The sequence below is a fragment of the Loxodonta africana genome, chromosome 25 (assembly GCF_030014295.1).
Source record: "Loxodonta africana isolate mLoxAfr1 chromosome 25, mLoxAfr1.hap2, whole genome shotgun sequence".
Taxonomy (NCBI): Eukaryota; Metazoa; Chordata; class Mammalia; order Proboscidea; family Elephantidae; genus Loxodonta; species Loxodonta africana.
The window spans coordinates 16,030,434-16,055,902 of record NC_087366.1 but is presented as its reverse complement, the minus strand read 5'-3'; the positions used below and the strand labels follow the sequence as shown (position 1 = coordinate 16,055,902).

General features: G+C 36.7%; 1 protein-coding gene across 1 annotated transcript in view; it reads left to right on the top strand.

The window, feature by feature from the left end:
* The window catches only part of HMCN1 (hemicentin 1), a 551,217-nt gene that overhangs the window by 437,338 nt on the left and 88,410 nt on the right, over positions 1-25,469 (top strand). Inside the window, exons 56-68 of the mRNA XM_064276506.1 lie at positions 1,202-1,389; positions 2,422-2,518; positions 8,700-8,861; positions 9,915-10,028; positions 10,145-10,347; positions 10,638-10,719; positions 10,830-10,961; positions 11,490-11,639; positions 14,167-14,326; positions 16,788-16,912; positions 17,153-17,336; positions 17,826-17,923; positions 18,860-19,138. Of these exons, the coding sequence (XP_064132576.1) occupies positions 1,202-1,389; positions 2,422-2,518; positions 8,700-8,861; positions 9,915-10,028; positions 10,145-10,347; positions 10,638-10,719; positions 10,830-10,961; positions 11,490-11,639; positions 14,167-14,326; positions 16,788-16,912; positions 17,153-17,336; positions 17,826-17,923; positions 18,860-19,138 (1,974 nt within the window). The remainder of the gene's footprint in view (positions 1-1,201; positions 1,390-2,421; positions 2,519-8,699; positions 8,862-9,914; positions 10,029-10,144; positions 10,348-10,637; positions 10,720-10,829; positions 10,962-11,489; positions 11,640-14,166; positions 14,327-16,787; positions 16,913-17,152; positions 17,337-17,825; positions 17,924-18,859; positions 19,139-25,469) is intronic.

Here is a 25,469-nt window from a genome sequence, read left to right as displayed (position 1 = left end):
AGCTCTTAATGGTTCAGCTCCAGTCAAAAGCATTAAGTCTTTATGTCTCAATATTTCATTTAATTAACTTTCAGAGAGTCATAACTTCATTCAATCTGAAACTCTAGTTTATTATTTACCAATCTGCAGTTCAAGTTATATATTTTATGTTATCTAAAGTATATTAAAAATCACGTAACTTGGAATGTAAAAATATACATGTAAAATAACATTGCAACCCTGTTATGTCCTCGTAACAGTGATTTTTTTCTTTACAGATTTTTGGTTTAGTTTTTGAGAGACCCAAATATCACAAGACTGCATCTACATAAAACATGCAGCCTTTATGAATTGCTAAAGATACGACACATTTTAAGAGAGTGAAACATAAAATAGCCAGGCTTTCAAAACAAAATAAAAAATGCCTATTCACTTTGAAAATGAATTTCTGCATTTACAAAAGAGGAAAAGACATGCATTGTCTTGCTTACCTAATATTTCTATTTTTAAAAATTGTGTGCATATGTGACTTCTCATAAGGTAGCCATATACCTGGAATTTTAATAATATTATAAACAAGGATGCATATGTGTAGGAAAATCTAGAGCAGGGCTTCTCACACTTAGCATGCATAAGGATTACCTGGAGAGCTTTTTAAAACACAGAGTTATGGAACTTCTCTTAGCGATTCTAATTAAAGTCTTGGTGGGGATGAGAATTTGCACTTCTAACCAGGCTCCAAGGTGATGCTGATGCCACCGAGACTGATGCTGGGAAACAAAGTTTGAATAGCCCAAAGGATTCCACTGAAAATGAGACCAAATCTGAACGCTTATACTTTAAAGGATCTGATTTATCAGGCTAGTCTAGATGACCAAATAGACATAAATATTTATTCATGCGTGGAAATGCTACTTGTTTGTATGACTGAAAATCACAGTCATAGTGGAAGCAGGACAAGATGCATTGGGGGAGAGCTGGGATTAAGCTAAATGGGAATAATATTGTGAGAAAGGCTAGTCAAAGGTAGGTGAAGAAGAGGGAGAGAAAAAATATAAAATTGAATATTGTTATTGCTACCCAAATTTAATAGTATAAAATGTCACTGAAGATTATGGGGCTCTTTATTATCATGCAGAACTTTTTTAAAAACTACCAGAAACTAGAATAATTTAGAAAATACCTGTTGCCCATTGATATCTCCGTTGCAATCACTTATTAGTGCCACCAGTTATCAAGGGAGCAAATAGTGACCTCCCTGAAGAGGTCACCGTACTGGTAAGCAAGAGCGCGCTGATGGAGTGTTTATCCAGTGGCAGCCCAGCTCCAAGGAATTCCTGGCAAAAAGATGGACAGCCTTTGCTAGAAGATGGCCATCGTAAATTTTTATCTAATGGAAGAATTATGCAGGTAAAAGCAAAAATCTAACCTAAAAAGGAAAGCTATTTTGACTTTGTGCTTTATAAAAATTGTTTTTTTACTTGTAAAATAATTTATATTGGTTTTAAATATTTTATTTGTAAAAATGTGTAGCCATATACAAAAAAAAAAAAAAGTCATTTCCGACTCATAGCAACCCTATAGGACAGAGTAGAAGTGCCTCCTAGGGTTTCCAAAGAGCAGCTGGTGGATTTAAACGGCCGACCTCTTGCCTCACACCTCGGCGTTTGTTACTGCCAGACATACATGGTTAATATGCAAAATAGTTGGATAATAGATTTTTTACTATTGTTGTAAGTGCAAAATGTCAGAAAATGAGATAGTTGATAAGTGACTTAATGATTTTAACCAAGAAGCATTTATTTAGCTCACAAGTTTTCTGGTCTCAGCTAGGCTTACTCGTGTGTCTGCAGAGAGCTGTGAGTCTGCTCATCTTGGCTGGGCTCCCTCACGTATCTGTGCCCTCAACTGCAACAACTCGCTGATACTGCTTTATGTGATCTCTCTTCCTCCAGCAGACTAGTCCTGGTTAGTCACAGGGTGGTCACAGCGTTCCAAAAGAGTAGGAAAAAGGTCACAGCATCTCTTTAGGGTCACTTCCATCACACTCTTGGTCAAAGCAAGGGATAAGTCCAACCTAGACTTCATTCGCATCTTAACTCCATCTCTTGATGAGTGGAACTTCAAAGTCACATTACAAGAGGTGTGGATGGGGAAGTAAGGGAACCATTGGGGACATTTTTGTAGTCAATCTACCACAACTACCTTTAAAACTGCCTTTTCTGATTGGAAATCTTTATAAATAAATAGTTATTTGATTGACCTGACTTATAAAAGTCAACATTAGCACTATTATGTATAATTTTCTTTATGTTCATCTGGTATTAACTAGAAAGTATATGTATTATATGTGTTATATCCCTAATCCTAAAAAATTAATGACAATTATGACAAGTTGCTGTATTAAAAATTTCAGTTGGAATTTTTTCATTTTTTCCTTAGATTCTAAATAGTCAAATAACGGATATCGGCAGGTATGTTTGTGTCGCTGAGAACACAGCTGGAAGTGCCAAAAAATATTTTAACCTCAATGTTCATGGTAAGAACTCAGTTCCAAAAACATCTGTTAGACTATTCATGAAAAAGCACACAACCACGTTTTAGATTATGTAAGTTTATTTCACACTTCTGAACTTGGGCAATGTGTAGAGCTTGCATTCATTCAGTTTCTTCCTTTTTTTCTTCCCACCATAACAAGGATTTATAAAGTACAAATCTTCTAGGAAGACCATTTTTATATTATTTCAGTCCCTCAAGAGGAATTAGTTACTCTTATGTATTTGAAAGCAAAATCAAAATTTGAAATTCCAAACATTACAAGTTTATATGACATTAGAGCCACTGTCTTTCTCCAAGTTCAGGATTCATGTTGAGCTATATCCTCCTGTGCCTGATATACTCACTCACAAAGAAGAAAAAATCACTTTGTGGAGTTAGGTAATTCCTGAAGAGCACCATTTCACCTAATTCATTCACCAAACTTCATCAAAATGAAGTTCTCAATACATGCTAGACACTTCATAAATACTGTTTTGTTGCTAAAAAAAAGGCAGTTGGATATCTAAAAACCACAAGAAAATTGTCTGTTTTTGTTTGTTTTTTTCCCATTAGGGTACAGCTGCTTCCAGAATATTAAATCGGAAATTGTAAACGATGATTACAAAAGATTTCTTTTACATATGTCATACATATATAAAATTCTAGCTCATTTTAGGAATAGCTGAAATTTAAAATTATCTTATTAAAAAAATTCTCTCCTCAAAATACTTTTACTTAACATCATGACATTCTTTTTTGATGTCATATATATGCAAGTATTGATATCTGGCAATGTTTGGTGTTTGTGTAACGGACATTTGAAATACTTTTGTAGTTGTATTCCCAGTGCTTAGCGCAGTGACTAACATGCAGTAGGTGCTTAATAAATATCTTATTGGATGAATTAATCTAACCAAGGTAGAAACAATTGTGTTATGAATTCCCAAGCAGAATGTATAAACTTAAAATGTATATAATCCTTGTGAAAGCACACATTCTATTCTGTATAGTAGAATAAATGCTGAAAAACAAAAATGTTATTTTTCCTGATTTCCTAAGACAGAATTAATTTTTTCCTCCCCTATGCAATCAAGAGAAGATTATAAACACCCCAATTATAGCAGTTACGTTTGTTGCTTGTGTTCTTTTTATGAGACTGTATCTTTACTTCTATCCATTTACTTTATTATAAATGCTCCTAGGTGTTACCTATCTCGGTCTTCCTAAACCTAGAGTGAGAGCTGGAGTTGTAGTAGTTGCTAAATAAATATTTGCAGTTTGTTTATCATATTTTCTCTTCCGATTACGCAGTTGAAATATAAAGTGGGAGCCCCAGGTGACTTGAGAGGAAGTAGCTACTGTTGTTTTACTGTTAAGAAATGGAGTTCAGGCTGTGTTTCTTCCTTTACCAGTTAATGGTGTCTTTAACTCCCAACCACAATCAGAAACCCATTTAAATACTGGAAAAGTCATTTTGAGGGGGAAATCATTTAAATTATTTTCACTTAAAGCCATACCATTTACTATCTTCCACTACACTTATGCTTTCTCACTCTAACCTTAAGCCTACTGACCTGTCAATTTTTTTTAACTCTCTCCTGTCTTCACTTTCCTTCCCATCCAGCTTAACTTACATAGAAGAGCATTTTAATTACTTGTCTTAGCCCTTATCTTTTCATCAATTTTGCTCCACAAAAGCTCAACTCTACATGTTTATAACAACAACAAAATATGTTGTTGGGTGCCATCAAGTCAATTCTTGACTCATATCAACCCCATGTGACAGAATAGAACTGTTCCCTAAAGGCTTTCTGGGCTGCAAATTGCCAGGTCTTTCTCCCGCAGAGCCACCAGGTGGCTTTCCATTAGTAGCCAAGTTCTTAACTATTGTGCCACCACAATATAATGACTGTTTAATTATATAAACTGACCTACCAGGTGCTGTGCCAAGTGCTTTATGTATGTTTTTTCATTTAATTTTTCCAGTAACTCCGGGTGTTTGGTACCATTTTATACCTCTTTCACAGATGAGAAAACTGAGTCTCAGAAAGAATAAGTAACATGTTCAAAGTTACACAGAATGCAAGTGCAGAACCAGGATTTTAACCCAGGCAGTCTTATTTCAGAGGTTTTTCACTTAGCTTCTTTTCTCTATTAAAAAAAAAAAATTCCGTTGAGTAGGTTCTGACCTGTAGCAACCCTATAGGACAGAGTAGAATTGCCTCATAGGGTTTCCAAGAAGTGGCTGGAGGATTTGAACTACCAACCTTTTGGTTAGCAGCTATAACACTTAACCACTGCACCACCAGGGCTCCTTTTCTCTATTGCCCCCCCAATACATTTCTCAAGTGCACTGTACCTTTACCTATAGAGCTAACCATGGCTGAAGGAAATGTTAGAGTCAACTGGGCTGTCCATACTGCCTGGCCTACCTCCTCTGGTCTCTGTTCCCTAATGATTATCACACACCTTCACCCCTCCATCCAAATGCCAGACATCCCCCTTGCATTTTTTCTGGGAAAATGCCTTCACCTCCTGTTTTACTGGGGTAAAAGGAGGTATCACAAAAATCGCCTCAGCTTCCTACCGTCAAATTGAAAACATTCTTGCATCTGTTTCTGCCATTTCTTCTTTCTCTCCTGTTACAATAAAGGGGAAAAGCATCCCTCTACCTTCCCAATGCCAGACACTCACCTGAATTCTAGATCACTGTCCACCACCTCTTCAAAAATCTGTCTCTTCTCTTTAACTCAAATATGGAAATTCTCACACTTTACTGGCTCCTTCCTAACAGCATGTAAATTTAATAACCTCTCTCATTTAAAAAAAAAAAAGGCTTCCCTTAGACCTAACAATTCTTTACAGCTACTCCTTATCTTTCTCCCCCATTTCAAGGCAAACTTCTCAAATAAATCCACTGCTGTCGAGTTGATTCTGACTCATAGCAAACCTATAGGGTGGAGTAGAACTGCCCTGTACGGTTTCCAAGGAGCAGCTGGTGGATTCGGACTGCCAGCCATTTGGTTAGCAGCCATAGCTCTTAACCACTGCACCACCAGGGCTCCAACTCCTATAATAGCCATATGTATTTAATGTCTCTATTTCTTGGCTTCCCACTCATTTCTCCCACCACTGCATTCTGTATTCCAGCACAACTCCACTGAGACTGTCACTGAGTTCATCAAATGACATCCTTGTTAATAAGTCCAGTGGGCACTTTTCAGGCCTTATCATTCTTACTTCATCTTTCCAAGCATTTGACATTCTTGACCCCCTCTTTTTGAAAAATTATCTTCCTTTGTTTTCTGGAACACCCACATCCTTTGTGTATATATCCTGCCTTTCCAATTTCTCTGCCTTTACTAGTTCCTTCTTCTCTACCCAACTGTTACACTTTGCAGTTCTTAGCACTCTAGAGCTTATTCTCTTCCTAGGTGATCTCATGCACTCCCAAATTTTACTTACTATCTATGTGCAAGTAGTGTCCAAAATTTTGACTCCAGCCAGCCCCGCTCCCCAACAGCCCCAAATTTTTTATCCAAATATCTACTTCTTATTGGCATTAATGTCTTTAATAGTCACCCTGAAACAACATATATAAAACTGAGCTCCTTACCTTTTCCCCAAAATGAGTTCCTCCTCCAGTGATCTCTCTCTCAGTAAGGAAACCACCACCTACCTCTTGTTCAAGCCAGAAACCTAAGCATCATCCCTAACATTGCCTGCCTCAGCCCAACCCATAAATACTAAGTCCTGACATTCCTACCTACAAAATAGTCTGGGATATAGATACCCACTTTACTTGATCCTCTGACACCATTCCAGATCCAGCTACCATAATCTTTGGCACAGGTTACAGCAAGAGCCTCCTAACTTTTTTATAAGACCCTGCTAGCCTTCTAATCAGTTTTCTCTGCTGCAGGCAAATAGTTTTAAAATTATTTTTTGATCAAACCACCCTTCTGCTTCCCATTGCCCTTAGGATAGCTTTCAACATTCTTAATGATGCCCAGAAGATCCTGTAGGATATCTACTTAGCCCTTTACTCCTACCCCCTGCCCTTTGCTCTTCAAACCCTGCTAGCCTTCTAGGTCCTATGTTCTTTTCCCTATTTGGTGGGATCAAGTTCCTGTGGCTCTCTTTCCCCACATGTGTCTTTTTATGTATGTGTGCCTATGAGTGTGTTGCTCCCTGTCCTTCTATGTGCCTGTGGGCATATGTTTCTGCGTGATGTGTCTATATGTGTATGTGTCTAGGGTATCTCTCCCTTTCTTTGTGTATCTCTACTTTTTTTTCTCATTCTGCCTTTTTCAGTCTGTCAGTCTCACTCTGCCCATTTCTCAATCTCTCTTTTTCTGACTGTTATCTCCATCTGGTTCCTCTCTCTCTGTTATCAGCCCTGTTTTCTTCTTTTTAAATTTCATATGGTAACAAGAGGGCTTCTTCAATTTTCACACTTCGTCCTCCATGCAGTCCAAAGTGTAATGCAAACCTTCTCTCTCTCAAAAGTCACAGTAAACCCCCTAAAAAAAATAATTCTAGTTGACCTTGCTTGGGTCCTGTGTCCTCACATGGACCACAATGGTACTCTGGTCAGCCTGGGTCACATACTGGCCCTTGTAGAGGGGACATATGATGTGCCGTCTTTCCAGAAGCCACATCCCTTTTCTCTCCTTTACTAAACTAATCCCTGGTCATATTTCAGGTCTCATCTTAAATGTCACTTCCTCCAGGAGGGTTTCCTGGTCCCCAAACTAGAGTAGTACAGAATAGTGAGTAGGAAAAGAACTCTGGAACCAGACTGCTTGGTTTCCAAATCTGTATTTTCCAATAACTAACTCTGTACCCTTAGGCAAATACTAACCTCTCTATGCCTCAATTGTCCTCCTCTATTATGTACAGATAAGAGCTGTATCTAATACATAAGGTTGTAGGCTGCGTCAGTGAGATCCTATATGTGAAGTGTTTAGACCAGTGCCAGGCACAGGGTAAGCCCTCAAAAAATGTTAGCTGTTGTTTTTAATTCAACGCCTGGCAACCCCACTAGATCATTAAATCTATATGAGTATTGTATAAATGTTTTTCACACTGCACCCTCAACACCTAATGCAATGTCTAGCATACAGTAGCCATTCAATAAGTGTCTGATAAATGAATGAAGGAATGAATGAAGAATATTAGAATTAACTAATGGATGAAAAATGATCAATCATATAATATTTAAAGAAAAAAAGAGATTTTTGTCTTTTTCATGCTCTACTTTTTGTTGTTTAAGACCTCAGTCTTAATACAACAAAGTGTTGTATTATATTTCTTAGTTCATGTCTCACTGTCTTCATTAGTATAAACAAGACCTATGTCTTACTTATTAATATATTCATTCATACATTCATTCACTCATTCATTTTTATGACCCTTCCTCCCCTGTATTCTCCCATGTGCTTCATACAAAACTATTCAAATGGCATGACATTTTTACTCCCACCTGCACGTGCTCTTATGAAATGCACATTACTTCATGTGCATATATTTTAATATAGATAAATGGTGTTGCATCATTGTGTTTTTAGTCCACTTTTTCTTTCAGCACTGCTTTTGTTTTTTGAGTTACTTTTTGATTTTCAGCAAGGAACTTAATACTATTGTTTATTTCTTATATTTTCTGTTCACCTCAAAAGTCATCAATCTACATTGTTGAAAAATAATCTGTATTATTTATTTATAGGTACCATAACATTAAATTTCCAAAGAGTCTTTCATTGGTTTAAAAAGAAAGAAAAGCTTTAAATAAAGATGTAATATTAAGAGCAAAAATATTCAGATGTTCTTAATAAAAGGTCTTTGTACATTGACAAAACCATCTAAAGAATTGCCAGCCGTGTTTTACAAATACAGAATATCTGTTTTTGAAAATTCTGGTACTCTTTCAATTGGAAAAAATGAAACTGCTGGGAATGAATTTGATGAAGAAATAAGGGATGCTAAGAAGAAAGACAACTAGATTGGTTTTCATTACAAAAGTTTTAGGTATTTGTAGAAACCAGAATAATAATTCATAGTATACTAATGATATCATGAACTGAGTGCTTTGGCAGAATATAGTGATTTGGCTTATATTTAGTAAATTGGAATGTATGTGCTGATAACATCAGATTTTACTTTTAATACATTTACTGTTATAGTTCTTCCAAGTATCATTGGTCCTAACCCTGAAAATGTGACTGTTGTGGTGAATAATTTCATCTCTTTGACATGTGAGGTCTCTGGTTTTCCACCTCCTGATCTCAGCTGGCTCAAGAATGAGCAACCCATCAACCCAAACGCAAATGCTCTCATTGTGCCAGGTAAAGAATCTATTATTCTCAAAAGTTTCTTTAATATTAGGTGGTACATGATATGATGTGGTGTGGTGTGGTGTGGTGTGGTGTGGTGTGGTGTGGTGTGGTGTGGTGTGGTGTGGTGTGGTGTGGTGTGGTGTGGTGTGGTGTGGTGTGGTGTGGTGTGGTGTGGTGTGGTGTGGTGTGGTGTGTGGTGTGTGGTGTGGTGTGTGGTGTGGTGTGTGGTGTGGTGTGTGGTGTGGTGTGGTGTGGTGTGTGGTGTGGTGTGTGGTGTGTGGTGTGGTGTGGTGTGTGGTGTGGTGTGTGGTGTGGTGTGGTGTGTGTGGTGTGGTGTGGTGTGGTGTGGTGTGGTGTGGTGTGGTGTGGTGTGTGTGGTGTGGTGTGTGTGGAATGGAATAGTGTAATATAATGTAATGTGATGTAATAATATTCTTATAAGTGTTCACATTTTTCTTTATTTCACTACAAATGACATTTCACCTTAGTCTTTTTCAAACTTTTTTCTTGCTTCATTTACTTGTTCTCATTAAATGCCTCTCTTTACCCATTTAAAGCCATTAGGATAAGGATTGTGTAGACTTTTATGATTTTAGTGGGAAAGCACAGTAACAAGGTCTTCTTCAGCAAATTTTGAAATTCAGGAACAACTTATTAATTCTGTGGGAGTGGTAGACTGATAAATTTTCATTGGATAAATTTTCTGGTTGCTTTAATCAATATTAAAGTTCTTTGAGAATAGATGGATAGATGATTTTAAGCACAGAAAATGCATTTGGGCATATCTTTCCTAAGTATACTTACTATTTGTTCACTAGAACCTGTATCAGACAGTTCTATGACCCATCCTGGGTTACTGGGGAGAAAAATCCTGTGAATTTCTTCCTTTATAAGGAAGTAGAATCAATGATAAAGCAAGGATCAAATAAAACTGATTCGATTCTTCCATTTTAAATGGGGACTCCTTCTATATCCATTTCACTCCAAGTGAAAGGACAGATTTTGCTGTTTATCTTAAACACTGAGAACAACCTCTATATCACTGTTCAATTTGTATTATAGGTGGCCGAACTCTACAAATTATTCGGGCCAAGGTATCTGATGGTGGTGAATATACATGTATAGCTATCAACCAAGCTGGTGAAAGCAAGAAAAAAGTTTCCCTGACTGTTTATGGTTTGTTTTTACTCTCTTCATATAATCATTTCATTTTTAAACTGGTATTAGATATTTCTATCTGAACACATTAATGAAAAAAAAAATTGCTTCTGTTTTTGTTTTCTTTCCCTCAGTGCCCCCAAGCATTAAAGATCGTGGTAGTGAATCTCTCTCTGTAGTTAATGTAAGAGAGGGAACTTCAGTGTCATTGCAGTGTGAGTCAAACGCTGTTCCACCTCCAGTCATCACCTGGTATAAGAACGGGCGGATGATAACAGAGTCCACTCACGTGGAGATTTTAGTAGACGGACAAACGCTACACATCAAGAAAGCTGAGGTGCATCTTTGATTCTTGTATTTATGTCATTCCTTTGTGGGATGATGGAAAAGATAGATAGTTGGAAGTTGCATATTATCTTCACTCTAGGGAAAATGATTTTTAATAAAAAATTAAGTCTTCAATGCCATTAATCTTCTTTTCTTAAAAATAATGGAAGGATTGCAGAAGGAAATAAGAGCTGGGGCATCTGAGCATAAAGATGACTGATGATTTAATGTACGCTGGAACAGTGTGATTGGTCATCTATAACGTAATGGAGCACATACAATAGTATCTTTTTCTTTTAGGTATCTGACACAGGCCAGTATGTATGTAGAGCTATAAATGTAGCAGGACGGGATGATAAAAATTTCCACCTCAATGTATATGGTGAGCATCTGACTCTAATACAACTCTTTTTTCCCCCAGATATGCAAATGAAAGAAATTGTCCTCATTAGCTTAATGAGGGTAAATGATTTTTTTTCTGTCTTCTTATAGTTCCACCCAGTATTGAAGGGCCTGCAGAAGAAGAGGTTGTTCGGACAATCAGCAATCCTGTGACCTTAACATGTGATGCCACTGGGATCCCACCTCCCATGATAACATGGTTAAAAAACCACAAGCCTATAGGTAAGGCAGTTACGCTTTTTTTTTTGTGGTTGTTTTCTTTTGTTCTTAATTGACTAGATTTAAAAACTAGCACATTTTCAGTATTGTGCTCACAGCTGTGTTCACTAGAAGAAAACTTAAAGTTGATCCCAACTCATAGCAACCCTGTAGGGCAGAGTAGAACTGCCCCCATAGGGTTCCTAAGGCTGTAATCTTTCCGGAAGCAGACTGCCACGTTTTTCTTCTGAGAATTGACCTTTCAATTAGCATCCAAGCACTTAACAACTGCACCACCAGGGCTCCCTTGAAGAAAACGTAATGTAATGAAATATAAGCTTAAAATATAGACTAACCATAGAATAATTATTCATTTACAAAAAGTATTTATCTTTTTTTTCTTCAAATTTGACTCTCATTTAAAATAAAAGTACAATGGAAGAACTTGTGAAACATTTATTTCATATAAAGCAAGATATTTTCGTAGTGAATTGTAGTGATATTAAAAATAAAGCTTATTTATGTTTTGTTTTGCTTTGTTTGTAACTACAGAAAATTCTGGCTCACTTGAAGTTCATATTTTGTCTGGAGGTAGCAAACTCCAAATTGCCCGGTCTCAGTGGTCAGATAGTGGAAACTATACATGCATTGCATCAAATGTGGAAGGAAAGGCACAGAAAAATTACATTCTTTCAATTCAAGGTATGTGGGGTACACTGAAATTCATCTTTAATTTCTTTGTCATATTCCATTTATAGTTCAAAGTAACTCTACATTTAAAAAGATATTTTATAATGTAAAATATCTTTAAATCAACAAAAAATATTGTCAATTTTCTGTCCTGCATTTATCACTAGATTCTGTTTTTATGGAAATGGATATATATACGGAAGAAGAAAATGGAAATTCGATGATCTCTATTTTTTTTTGATGTTTACTAAATTGTTGCCTTTCTGCAATACATATTATATTAAATTTTATTTGTTGATTTAAAACTGGCATAATTTATTTGACTCTAACCCTGTAGAACTATTCTTATTTATATAGATAACCTATTGCCGTCAAGTCAATTGTGACTCATAAAGACCCTATAGCACAGAGTAGAACTGCCCCGTAGGGTTTCCAAGGAACAGCTGGTAGATTTGAACTGCTGACCTTTTGGTTAGCAAACTGAGCTCCTAGCCACTCTGCCACCAGGGCTAAGTAAGCTTTAATTCATGAAGAGTGTGCACTCTCTTCTAACCACAGGTAGGAGGTTAGATAAATTTCAAATAAACATAAATCTTACACTCTTTTGGGGTGAGAATAAGGAACATTTATCCATCCAACAAATATTTAGTGGATGACTATTCCAGCAGACTAATGAGCACTGAAGAAAATACGTAGATAATTTTGACTTTCAATAACCCTCTGATTATGACTTTCGACTCAATATTTAAAATGAAAAGGAAGTCTAACTTGAAAATAAGTTGAAATGCTTGTTTTTTATAATTTTATTATGGTTATTATGAAAACCATTTTTCATAAATTATAAATGAAATTTTGAATATTTTCTTTACCTGTTGTGCGTTCTGCTAAAGCTGAAGCCAAAATATTGAAAATAAAAGTGAAATTAAAATAAATTTATGCACCCTTTTACCTCAGTATTGAAGTCACTCCTGTGGTTCACCCTTCATCCCAAGATTAGACAGGTCAATAGGGCCAACAGTTACACGCATGAGAGATGTGCTTCACAGCTCAATCATGTATGCAAGACTAACAGGCACACCAGCCTAAAAGCAAAGATGAGAGGGCAGGAAAACTGGATGAATGGAAGCAGAGAACCTGGGGTGGAGAAGGGGGAGAGTATTGATTGGCACATTGCATGGTTGGTAACCAGTGTTGCAAAACAATTTGTATGTTAACTGTTTAGTGAGAAACTAACTTTCTCTGTAAACTTCCACCTAAATTGCAATAAAAGATTTAAAATAAGGTGGACGGGAAATGATGAGCTAGGGCAGCTTCTCAAAAAAAACGTTCACGTGTATCAGTTTTGTGCTCTCTATGTAATGATTGGTGATGCTTTGAGATTTCAGAAGCATAAAAGGAAAAAAACACTCGCTTATTAGAGATATAGTGTTGGAAAGTGCAAGTGGAATTATATTTAACACATTAAGAATAATAATGCCAATTATGGTATATGTGTTATGACCGAATATTTTGCCAGGCTTTAAATGTACTTTATGATGTTTTTGGACTAGAAATTATATATATTATGTATAATCATAAAGTCTAGTGCTTGTCATGTATTAGATACTTAATATAAGATGGCTCTTATTAGCATTGTTATTGATTTACATCTTTAATACTCTAAATTTGGCATAATTACCGTCACCTTCTGGATGACTAAACTGAGATTTGGAGAGATCGTGTAGTGATGGATTGGTAAATGTTTAATCATAGACTCTACTGACAAAAAGGCCTTAATTTGTAGCATTTGTCAGCTTCCGTGGTATAAGTACTCCCACCATGGCCACTTTCAGGCTACCAACGTGATGTCACTGAACATGGGTAAGGAAGACATGTGCAAAATTGACTCTCAGGAGCTGGCTCCAGCACAAAATTGCAGTTACATAAGTTTGCTAGTAAATGTGGAACAGGAATTCAAATCAGTTTCTAATACCATTGTCAGTATTTTTATTACACGTTATTTCTTAACAAATCCTGAGAGTGCAAACCAAAGATAAATAGAAAAATAAAACAGAAGCTAATGGATCTTAAAACCTACAATAAGCCTACCTGTTGTTTAGAAAAAATAAAATTTAATTTGACTCATGGAGAAATAAATAACCCACATTGATACTCTCCTCAGAAATTTATGGAAGATTTTATTAAAAAGTAAGATTCTCCAGAACATCATTAATTCCAAGCCATCTATTTAGTATTAAGCTAAGAGTGAGTCCAGCCAGGACTTAGGGAAGCATGCCCATGAGGCGTCATCAACAGCTGTCACCAACTCTTATAACTAAATAATTATGTTGACTTACAAGTATACCAGGAATATTGAAGTGATTCCTTTTCCTACTGCTCATTTAAAAATAATTTATGTGGCTAATGATGGTTTGATATTGAACCTTGATCTAGGAAGAATGTGAAATAGAAATGGCATATTGTTCTATGATTCTGTTGTATTCATCAGAGTTTTTATCCATGTACCTTGTCAATGAAAGCCCTAATTATTTCTCTGAAGTTCCTCCAAGTGTTGCTGGTGCCGAAATGCCAAGCGAAGTCAGTGTCCTTCTAGGGGAGAATGTTGAGCTGGCCTGCAATGCAAATGGCATCCCCACTCCAGTTATTCAATGGCTTAGAGGTGGAAAGCCCATAACCAGTGGTGAAACAGAAAGAATACGGTATGTTTAAAAGGACCGCTGCATTATAAATTGTGAAGTCTTTTACAATGGTTTATGCTTCCAATTTCTCATGAATAAAAATATTAAATTCAGGTTCATTGTGAACTTGGCTATGATAATATTGACCAAAGATTAAAATTAGGATAAAAAAACAAAAATGATAGAAATTTGGACAAGTAAAGGAGAATTTATGTGACCAGATTTTGATCTTTTTTTTGTCAATATTATGAGAGCCAAACTTTTATCTTTTTGTTTTGTGACTAATCCTAATCAGTAATTATCAATAATCCTAGACATTATTTTGTGTTGTGAAACCACCAAGTAGTCTACTTGCCGTACTGCTTGACTTATTTTCAGAAAAGACGTAGTAAACCCTAAGCCAATTCAGTCCTTATTGTGGTTTGTCCAAAATCCAGTTCTCATCTGACTCGTTACACATGTCACAGACCACATTAAAGATAGAATAATGATGTAGCAAGTATCTCCTGCTGTTTCCAACAACAAATTCCTTTGGAGGAACAATCTCAAATTCTGTACTCTACTGCATTACTTTATCGCAAAGCTCCATTGTACACACATACCAGAATTATTTTAACTATTTGAAGAATCATAAATACACATGTAGACATTAATTAAATGTATTATAAGCTAAAGGTTTATCACTTTAGACCAGTATTTTAAATTTAAGGGTTTGGAGTGTTTTTTCTAATCAATCAGTTGAATAAATGCAACTTAAAGAAAGATAAATAAATGTTATTTCTTTATACTTATTATATATTATAATTTACACATTTTCCTGTTTACAAAAAAAAGATTACATAAATTAGCAAATACTATCTTAGAGATAGGATGTAAGTTTTAATTCTCTGATACAAGCATTTCTGATTAGTTAACAAATATTTAATTAGTTTTTATTGAATCAGCTCTTAGCTGATTTGATATGCCGAATTAATACAGCATAATTACTGTATGCCAAGTACTAGATACTTGGTGGAACCTAAAGATATGAGATAATATTTGTACTTAGGAACTTCGAGTCTATCACTTCTTCTCTTGCATTAGTATCCTAAACTTCTTATATTCATAGTACTGAAAAATATTTTTTCACTTCTTCGCAATATGTGTAGATTTAAATGTGAAACAACTTTTCAGTAAAATAGAGTAATTCTTCCAGAGTCAGCTTACTACTTTCCATTCTTGTTCACAACTTGCTTTTTTGTTTACTCATATGGAATTTTAAAATTTATATTTCAAAGAAGAGGAAATACAGCTAGACCCACCTATGGTTTTTCATTCTGAATAATCATATTTAATAATATGATATAGTAGAGTTTGAGTATTTGCTTTTAACACTCGGAGATTTGAGAAGGCACTATTGTAGGAGGAACTACAGATAGTAATCTAACAGAAAGTTTTGTTTGGTTACTTAGTGGTGTGTGAAGAGAACTAATAATACAGTAATCTCAGATATCTTTAATGATCTAATTGTATATTTATCATTTACTATTATGTGCTTTGAAGGAAAAGCTTAAGCAATTTGTTGAAAAAATTTTTACACAGTATATCATGTATATGATACAGAGTTGTTCTCACAGTTAAAGTAAATTATCCTATGCTGTTCCTTCTTAGTAAGGGTCTACTCAGCTGTTTGTAGGTAGATTTTTGATGTATAATTTCTTCAGTTTCTCATTGTATGTAACATTATTCAATTTTCACACCAGAATATTTATAATTGTCCTTTAACTCAAACCTAATATTGGTAACTAAAGTTAAAACACTCTAACCCTGAGAAAAACATGTCTTTATTTATGATTGAGATAGAGAACTCCTAGTCTGATTTTGTGTGTTTCCTTTTTCTCGGAAGGAGGCATTTGATATATGAGGCACTTGATATATGAAGCACCTTATTGTAGAATTTTTTTGGTTGCCTGAAATCTACATCAGTTTTACTAGCTCAGACTTTAACGGCCTTCCAACTTCTTAATGAAATAAATTTGAGCTATTATATCCAAGATGAAGACATCATTTTAAATGGTATTTTTAAAAGAATACAACAATCTGGAGTGAGTATTCTAGATCTTAAAAAAAAAAAAAAAAAAAAATTGCCTTGAAGTCAATTCTTACTGATAGCAACCCTACAGGACAGGGTAGAACTGCTTCATAGGGTTTCCAAGGAGCAGCTGGTGGATTCGAACAGCCAGCCTTTTGGTTAGCAGCCGAGCTCTTAACCACTGTGCCTCCAGATCTTAAAAATATAAGCCAAACCCATTGCCGTCCAGTGGATTCCGACTCATAGCAACCCTATCCAACAGAATAGAACTGCCCACAGGGTTTCCAAAGAGCGCCTGGTCGAGTTGAACTGCCGACCTTTTGGTTAGCAGCCATAACTCTTAACTACTGCCCTCCAGATCTTAGCTCCACATCAGTCAACTCAGTGCCTCTTCTATGACCTTTCCCATAGGGTGACTCCAGATGGCAGCACATTAAACATTTACAGCGCTCTCAAAACTGACACGGGGAAATACACGTGTGTCGCCACTAATCCCGCTGGAGAAGAAGACCGAATTTTTCATTTGAATGTCTATGGTAAATTTGAGATATCACCCTTTTTTGGCTATGCTACCTCTACCTTAGGAATCTATCAGTGGGAATGAAAATCCAGCAGTAGATGTCTGAAACATTTATTGTTACAATGTGACACCACTGGTGTTTCCTTGGATATAGAGCAGAAATGTGAGTGATTGTAGTTGAGATGATTTGAAGTAGTAACACATGTGCCTTTCTCCTTCTCCACTCTCTCTCGCTGTCTTTTTCTGCGTGGCATAGTTCCACCTGTAATCAAGGGTAATCAAGAAGAGGCAGAGAAACTAATGGCTATGTTGGATACTTCAATAAATATTGAATGCAGAGCCACAGGGACACCTCCACCACAGATAAACTGGCTAAAGAATGGACTTCCTCTACCTCTTTCCTCCCATATCCGGTTACTGCCAGGAGGGCAGGTTATCAGGTCAGCTTTTATTATGTGTGAACAACAAAATAACTGTAGTTGTAGACCTTTCCTTCATCTTAACAGTGTTTAAGAAATGTTTTTTCCTAAGCTTTTAATATGACTTTTTCCCCCTCTTTCAGTGTGTTTTTAGAAATTGAAGTTAACAAATATAAAATTGAAATGTTTTTATTCTTATTTAAAGGCTCATATTTTTGTAAATTTGTACAAAATGGATCTTTTCGTAGACAGCATGTTATCACAATTTTATTTTCAAGAACTACTATTTTAGCTAAAATTATGTATATGGCAGGAAATATTAGGAAGACATCTACTGTAATCTTGTGATTTTCATGTTAGTGTCATTCTCTATTAATGTATATTTGAAGAATATTCACTCCTCAGGTTGTTATATTTTCAGTAGCTGACTGAAAATAAATTGTATTTGAGGCATCTGTATTCTGCACATGTTGCATGAGATCAAAGTAATTGTGTCAAATTGTTTTCCAGGATTGTGAGAGCTCAGGTGTCTGATGCTGGTGTGTACACTTGTGTGGCCTCCAACAGAGCTGGGGTGGATAATAAGCATTACAGCCTTCAAGTTTTTGGTAGGTTGAAGAAATGACCTAGTACTTTACTGTGCGTCCAGCATCAAGCTCATATTTGGTCCAGTATTAAACAGATATTTAGAAATGTACTTCCTCATATATCAGAAAAGACTGGTAAGATAGAATCTTGCTAAATAGGGAAGAATTCGTTTTCTCCCAAAGGTCCCATATTTGTTGGACCACAATGATGGGCAAAATATTGTTCTGACCTGGAATTTTCCAGTAGATCAGATGTGCATTTAAAAAAATAACATTTTAATCCAGACACAAGAACAGTAGTTTTCATTCAAAGAGAAAGTTAAGACAGTCATCTAATATTAGCAGCTCATTTAATGTGTTTAAAATATGAATGCATATGGGTAGATGGATATGTGTCTCTGTATGTATGTGCACAGAGAGAGAACTCAAAGCCTACAATTTTGGAAATACTGAGATTTCCTTGTCCACATTCCTGAATCTCCAAGCACATCTCAGAACAATTAAACAACCCTTTTTTACAGTCTACAAATGACTTTTGTTGGATTATATAAAATTTTCTCTAGAATTTAATCTTATTTTCTTTATTCCACATAAGCTGGTTGAAAATATACTACTATAACTTTTACATAGAATATAACTAAGAGACAAACTTAAGAAGTTGAAAAATGACCCAAAAAATGTCCAAAATGACAGTAATTTAAAATGACCATACATTGCTTATATGTCCTATGAGAAAACATTTTTTGAAGTTTGAGTGCTAACATTTAAAAGATTAATAACTAGTGTACTTAATACATGTGTTTATGCTAAAGCCATCAATAAATTACATACTAATTTTAAAAGTATATATTTTCTATAAGCTATTTTTTTATATAGAAACATTGTAGAACAATTTAAATGTTTTAATTTAATCTCAAATATCCGTATATAAATTTTGCCTTTCTTTTTTCTGTTTAGTACCACCAAATATGGACAATACAATGGGAACAGAGGAAACCACAATTGTCAAAGGCAATCCCACCTCAATGACATGCTTTACAGATGGGACTCCAACTCCTAGTGTGTCCTGGCTTAAAGATGGCCAGCCTCTTGAGCTTGACTCCCATATGACAATAAGCACTCGAGGAATGGTCCTTCAGCTCATCGAAGCAGAGATTGAAGATTCGGGAAGGTACACCTGCATCGCCTCAAATGAAGCTGGAGAAGTCAGCAAACACTTTATCCTGAAGGTCCTGGGTATGTCAACGTTGTAATAAGTGTAGACTAATTAAGAACTATTGTTGTTAGGTGCCGTTTTGAGCCGTTCCCAACTCATGGTGGCCCTATGTACAACAGAGTAAAATGCTGCCCAGCCCTGTGCTGTCCTCAGAGTTGCTGCTGTGTTTGAGCCCACTGGGACATTAAGTGGCAATAAAGCTTAGTGAGTAGGTATAATTCCGAGAATCGTTGTGCTATGGGACAAAAGTTGTGAGAACTGCATATTTCATATTTTGAAATATTTCTATTTTGAAATTCACCTTTACTCTTACCTGAAGCATGTTAAATTTAAATTATTATATTTCTTATCTGGCTGAAAAAATGAAAACTCCTATTTGTAAAACGTTATTCCTTGAGAAAAGTAATACAACCAGTTGATAAGTAGCTTTTTGACTTTTTCCAAGAACTAAAAGCATATCTGATAAAAGCAATTTAATGAAAAAAAAGTAACATTTATGCTATAATATGTTATTCCAAATAGATTTTAAACGATCCAGTCTGTAGATTATAATTGGAAAACTCATTTCAAATAGTGTAGTTCTATTTATTCTTGTGTCCATTTAAAGTAAATATTTAAAATGTTATTTCTATGTTCTACATGCAAACAAATAGTATAAAGGGAAAATATATTTTTTTCTTGAAGTCAAAAATTCTGACCTGGGAAGTGACGGGAAGATGTATAAAACAAACTGATTATTTCAATAATTAAGACCTTTGGGGGGGGGGAGTTGTGTGTGTGTTTTACCAGGATGTGGGTTACTCACATACAGGAGGGACCAGTTCCTAAGAAAGACATCATGCCTAGTAAAGTAGAGGGTCAGTGAAAGAGAGGAAGACCCTCTATAAGATAGATTGACACAGTAGCTGCAAGAATGGTCTCAAACATAGCAATGATTGTGAGGATGGTGCAGGATCGGGCAGTGTTTGATTTTGTTGTACATAGGGTTGCTATGAGTTGGAACTAAATAGCATATAACAACAGCTATAGGTTACCCCCATCCCAGGCTCATTGCATAGCCCAGAGTGCACTCCACAAAGAACAGCAAGAAGAGTGTTGGCAAGAGTCTAGGTTAGGTGGGGGCTAGCATATGCTTTCAGGTGCCTTGCAATTCTTTCTCATAACACCTATTAAAATTTAATTATTTAGTAAATTTAAAAGTCTGCTTCATTCCTAGATATTGAACTCTATGAGGGCAGGGACAGCATCCATCTTAGTTATTGCTCTTTTCCCAGTGCTTAGCACTGCATTTGGCTCAGCAGAGAACTCTTAATATTTGTTGGATTGAATTGAACTGAATCAGAGATTTGCCAGTTGGATAAGGGGAGTTTCCACTGTTCCCTAAGTAAGTAAAATGTGATACTCTGGTGTGGATGAGTCTTCTTCGAAAGAAGTGTGGTAGTGAAAGAAATACTCCATAATATTTAGAGGCAAAAGGCAGAAAAAGTGTGTGTGTGTGTGTGTGCATGTACACACCTGTGTGTAGGAGAGGTAACAAATGCCTGCACATCAATTCACAGCATATAAGAAATAACATGAAATGATATGTGATCTCACACGTTTATTATTCACATATTAATTATTGCATACATATTATGTGCCAGGCATGTTTCTAGTCATCATTTAACAAATACTTATTGAACACCTACTGTGTGACAATATGATATGACAGGTACTAGGATGCATCATTGAATAAGACAGATGTGGCCTCGATCCTTAAGTTCCTACATCTGTGGGAAACACAGCTACTGAACAAGTATTTTTTAGTATAATGAGGATTGTATAATTAAAATAATATTCTGTGGGATAATAAGGTTCAGAGAAGATCTCTTTAAGGATAAACCTCAGACCTGAAGCATAGGACTATGGAAGTAAGTGAGGGTTAGAGGCCTTTTGCCTAGATCTCTCACCTAGAGGGAAGAGAGAGCTGGAATTGTCTGTCTGAACTGATTGAAGCTGACTGAGTATAAAAGGAAGAGTGGCAAGAAACAAGACTGGAAATATGGGCAGAGGCCAAACTGTGAAGAGCCTTGAGATCATCTTAGGGAGTTGGAATTCATTATAAAGGCCAAGGAAGAAACTTAAGCAGGGATATATTACAGCCAGATTTCATTAAAAAAAAAAAAAAAATTTCCCTCTGGTGACAGACTAGAGAGTTAATTGAAGAGACTGTTGTACTCATACAGGCCTGAAAGTACAGGCATACAGTCTTGAATGGTGGCAGTGAGGAAAAAGAGAAAGATTATATGTCTAGGAATTCAAGAACCCGGGAGCAGAATCACAGTAGAGTGAACTTTGGAGAGAAGAGACTGAAGAAGAAAAACAGCAATGATATTGCTAGAGCACCATACAAAGAGCAACCTTCCAAGCTAAAGAGTTATTAAGGATAATACTTTCTTGAAATTGGAAACCTTGGTGGTGTAGTGGTTAAGTGCCACGGCTGCTGACCAAAGGCTCGGCAGTTCAAATCTGACAGGCACTCCTTGGAAACTCAATGGGGCAGTTCTACCCTGCCCTATAGGGTCGCTATGAGTCGGGATCAACTCGACGGCACTGGGTTTTTTTTTTTTTTTTCCTTGAAATAGATCGAAAACTGGCTTACCATAAAGATAAAAGGTTTCTGAGCTCAAGAGACAGAAAGGACCACATAAACCAGGGACTCCATCAGCCTGAGACCAGAAGAACTAGATGGTGCCCAGCTACCACTAATGACTGCCCTGGAGAGGAATGCAACAGAGAATCCCTGATGGAGCAGGAGGAAAGTGGGATGCAGACCTCAAATCTAATAAAAAGACCAACAGACTTAATGGTTTGACTGAGACTGGAGGGACCCCAGAGGTCATGTCCACTGGACTCTCTGTTAGCTCAAAACTAAAACCATTCCTGAAGCCAACTCTTCAGACAAAGATTAGACTGGACTATAAGACATAAAATGATACTGGTGAGGAGTGTGCTTCTTAGCTCAAGTAGACACGTGAGCTGACCCATGGACAACTCCTGTCTGGAGGCAAGACGAGAGGGCAGAGGGGGACAGGAGCTGGTTGAATGGACACGGAAAATACAGGGTGGAGAGAAGGAGTGTGCAGTCACATTGTAGGGAGAAAAACTAGGGTCACATAACAATGTGTGTATAACTTTTTGTATGAGAAACTGACTTGAATTGTAAACTTTCACTTAGAGCCCAATTAAAAAAAAAAAAAAGAGGTTTCAATATTTCAGTGTCTGTTAATAGCTAATCCCATTAAAACCTGGAAAACTCCTTACCTGGAACAGAGTTACCGTTCAGAATTTTCAACTTAAATCTAACCAAGTGGTGGGAGGTGTTATGGTACATTAGAGGTTCTAAAAGGTCCAGTTTGGCTAGAACATTGAAAACAAGGGAGAGCGCTATAAAAAATAAAGTTAGGGGTTTTTGACAGGGTCCAGACCATGAAGGATCATCTTGACCACATTAAGAATCTTGGTTTATCTTCAAAATAACAGAAAGTCATTAAAAGTTCTAATAAATGAAATATCATGATTAGAGTTGCAAGGAGCCCTGGTGGTGCAGTGCTTAAGCACTCGGCTGCTAACCAAGTCAGCGATTCAAACCCACCAGCTGCTCCGCAAGAGAAAGATGTGGCAGTCTGCTTCCATAAAGATTACAACATGCGAAGCCCTATGAGGCTGTTCTACTCTGTCCTGTAGAGTCAATATGAGTCAGAATCAACTTGACAGCAAAGGATTTTTTTTAGAATTGCAGTCTGAAAAGATCACTCTGACTATAAAATGGAGAACCACCTGGAGCAGGGCAAGAGTGGATTCTGAGAGACCTGTATATTATTAGGAATTGTGTTTGACTGTGAATAACCAAGAGTCTAAACCACAAAATAACTTACTTTCCTCACTGAGTGAGATGCCTGGGGGTAAGCCATTGTTGGCATTGGTTCAGCAATTCAGATAACTGCAGTTCTCATGGTCTTTACAGCATGGATGAAAAATTGGAAGGGGGAAAGATTGCCCCTTTAGGGACTTCCTTAGAAGCCCCACAAAACTATTTCCTTTTATATCGCAATGGCCAGAATCTTCACCTGTCCACTTTATCTGCTATCTGCTAAAGAGGCTTGGAAAAAGCAGGAGTTTTTTTTTGTTTGTTTGTTTGTTTAGCACTTTGGCACCCCCAACAAAATTGGGGTCTGTAAGTAAGAAAGAAAGAAAGAAGTAATACTGGGTAGGGTAGGTAACTACACCCCAGAAGGAGGAGACTGCATTCCAAGTGAACAGTAGCATAGCTCATATTAGAGTGATGGGTAGGGGGTGGAGAGAAAAGGATGTATTCTAGTCATAATTGCAGGTAGGAGTATTAGAACTTGGCTGTAGATTTGGACATAGGGGAGTGATAGAGAAGGGGCTATCCAGGATGACTCCTAGGTTTCTGGCTTGTGTAACTGAACAGTTGGAGGAGCCATAGATTAAGGGAATGCTGAAAAAGGACCAGGTTTTAGGGAGTAAGATAACAGCACCAGTTGTGGACGTGTTGAGTTTGAAGTAGCTTTCAAATGTCCACATGGAGATGTTTATCTGATGATTGGATTTATGACTCTGGAGCTCAGAAGAGAGCTCTGGGCTGAAAACATAAATTTCAGAGTCACCAGGGTGTGGACAGCTACTGTTCTACTCGATGTACAAGACACATGGACAAGATGTGGAATAAGACAGTTCACAGCCACTTTACACACTTAAGATCTGGAGACCGGGGTTTGACCCTCTTGGGAAATTTCATTGTTGTTGTTTTAGGTCTAGTGACTATGACTTTTTTAGGATAAAGGCCGTGTCGTATTAATCTTTGTACCCTCAGTGACTGATTCATAGTAAGTAACCAATATATAGAAGGAAGAAATAATTGAATGTAGTCAAATGCAGAACTGGATAAGTGCTTTTAAGTGGTACAAGCAACATGTTGTGGAAATTAGAGGGCAGAGATCTTACACTCATTTCAGAGAATCAAGAAAGGATTTTTTTTTTTTTTACAAATCAACTTAACGTGAATGGAAACTTGATAATGTTTCGACAGGAGTAGATAGAGAATAATACTATGAGGGAGAATGTGCCAGTGGAAGGAAAAAAACATTAGTAAAGCCATAGTGCACAAAAGCACTGGGCTTGTTATGAAAGAGTTAAGTCTAATTTGAAGTTGTTGTTGTTGTTAGCTGCTGTCGAGTCAGTTCTGACTCATGGCAACCCTGTGTATCACAGAATGAAACACTGCCCAGTCTTGCGCCATGCTCACAATTGTTATGCTTGAGACCACTGTTGCAGCCACTGTGTCAGTCCATCTTGTTGAGAATCTTCCTCTTTTTCACTGACCCTCTACTTTACCAAGCATGATGTCCTTCCCTAGGGACGGATCCCTCCTGACAACATATCCAAAATATGTAAGACACAGTCTTGTCATCATTGCTTCTAAGGAGCATCCTGGTTGTACTTCTTCCAAAACAGATTTATTCATCCTTTTGGCAGTCCATGGTATATTCAATATTCTTTGCCAGCACCACAATTCAAAGGCGTCAATTCTTCTTTGGTCTCCCTTATTCATTGTCCAGCTTTCCCATGCATATGATGCGATTGAAAATACCATGGCTTGGGTCAGGCGCACCTTAGTCTTCAATGTGACATCTTTGCTTTTCAACACTTTAAAGAGATTTTTGCAGCAGATTTGCCCAATCCAACATGTCTTTTGATTTATCGCCTGCTGCTTCCATGGGTGTTGATTGCGGATCCAAGTAAAATGAAATCCTTGACAACCTCAATCATTTCTCCATTTATCGTGATGTTGCTTATTGGTCCAATTTTGAGGATTTTTGTTTTCTTTATGTTGAGGTGTAATCCATACTGAAGGCTCTCATCTTTGATCTTCATCAGTAAGTGCTTCAAGTTCTCTTCACTTTCAGCAAACAAGGTTGTGTCATCTGCATAACGTGGGTTGTTAATGAGTCTTCCTCCAGTCCTGATGCCCTGTTCTTCATATAGTCCAGCTTCTCGGATTATTTGCTCAGCATACAAATTGAATAGGTATGGTGAAAGGATATAACCCTGACGCACACCTTTCCTGACTTTAAACCACACAATATCTCCTCGTTCTGTCCTAAATTTGAAAGTTAGGTTACATATAAGTTTATTAAAAGTAGGCAATGTCTTAAAATCTTGCAAGTAGCCATCCCAGCACAATTGGTCTCTATTTGCCTAGAGCAACAGAGGAAGAAGGACAGTTAGGAATAGGAGGAAGAAATGGAATGTGTGGCTAATTGCCTCCATAAATAACTGTCTCCTTTG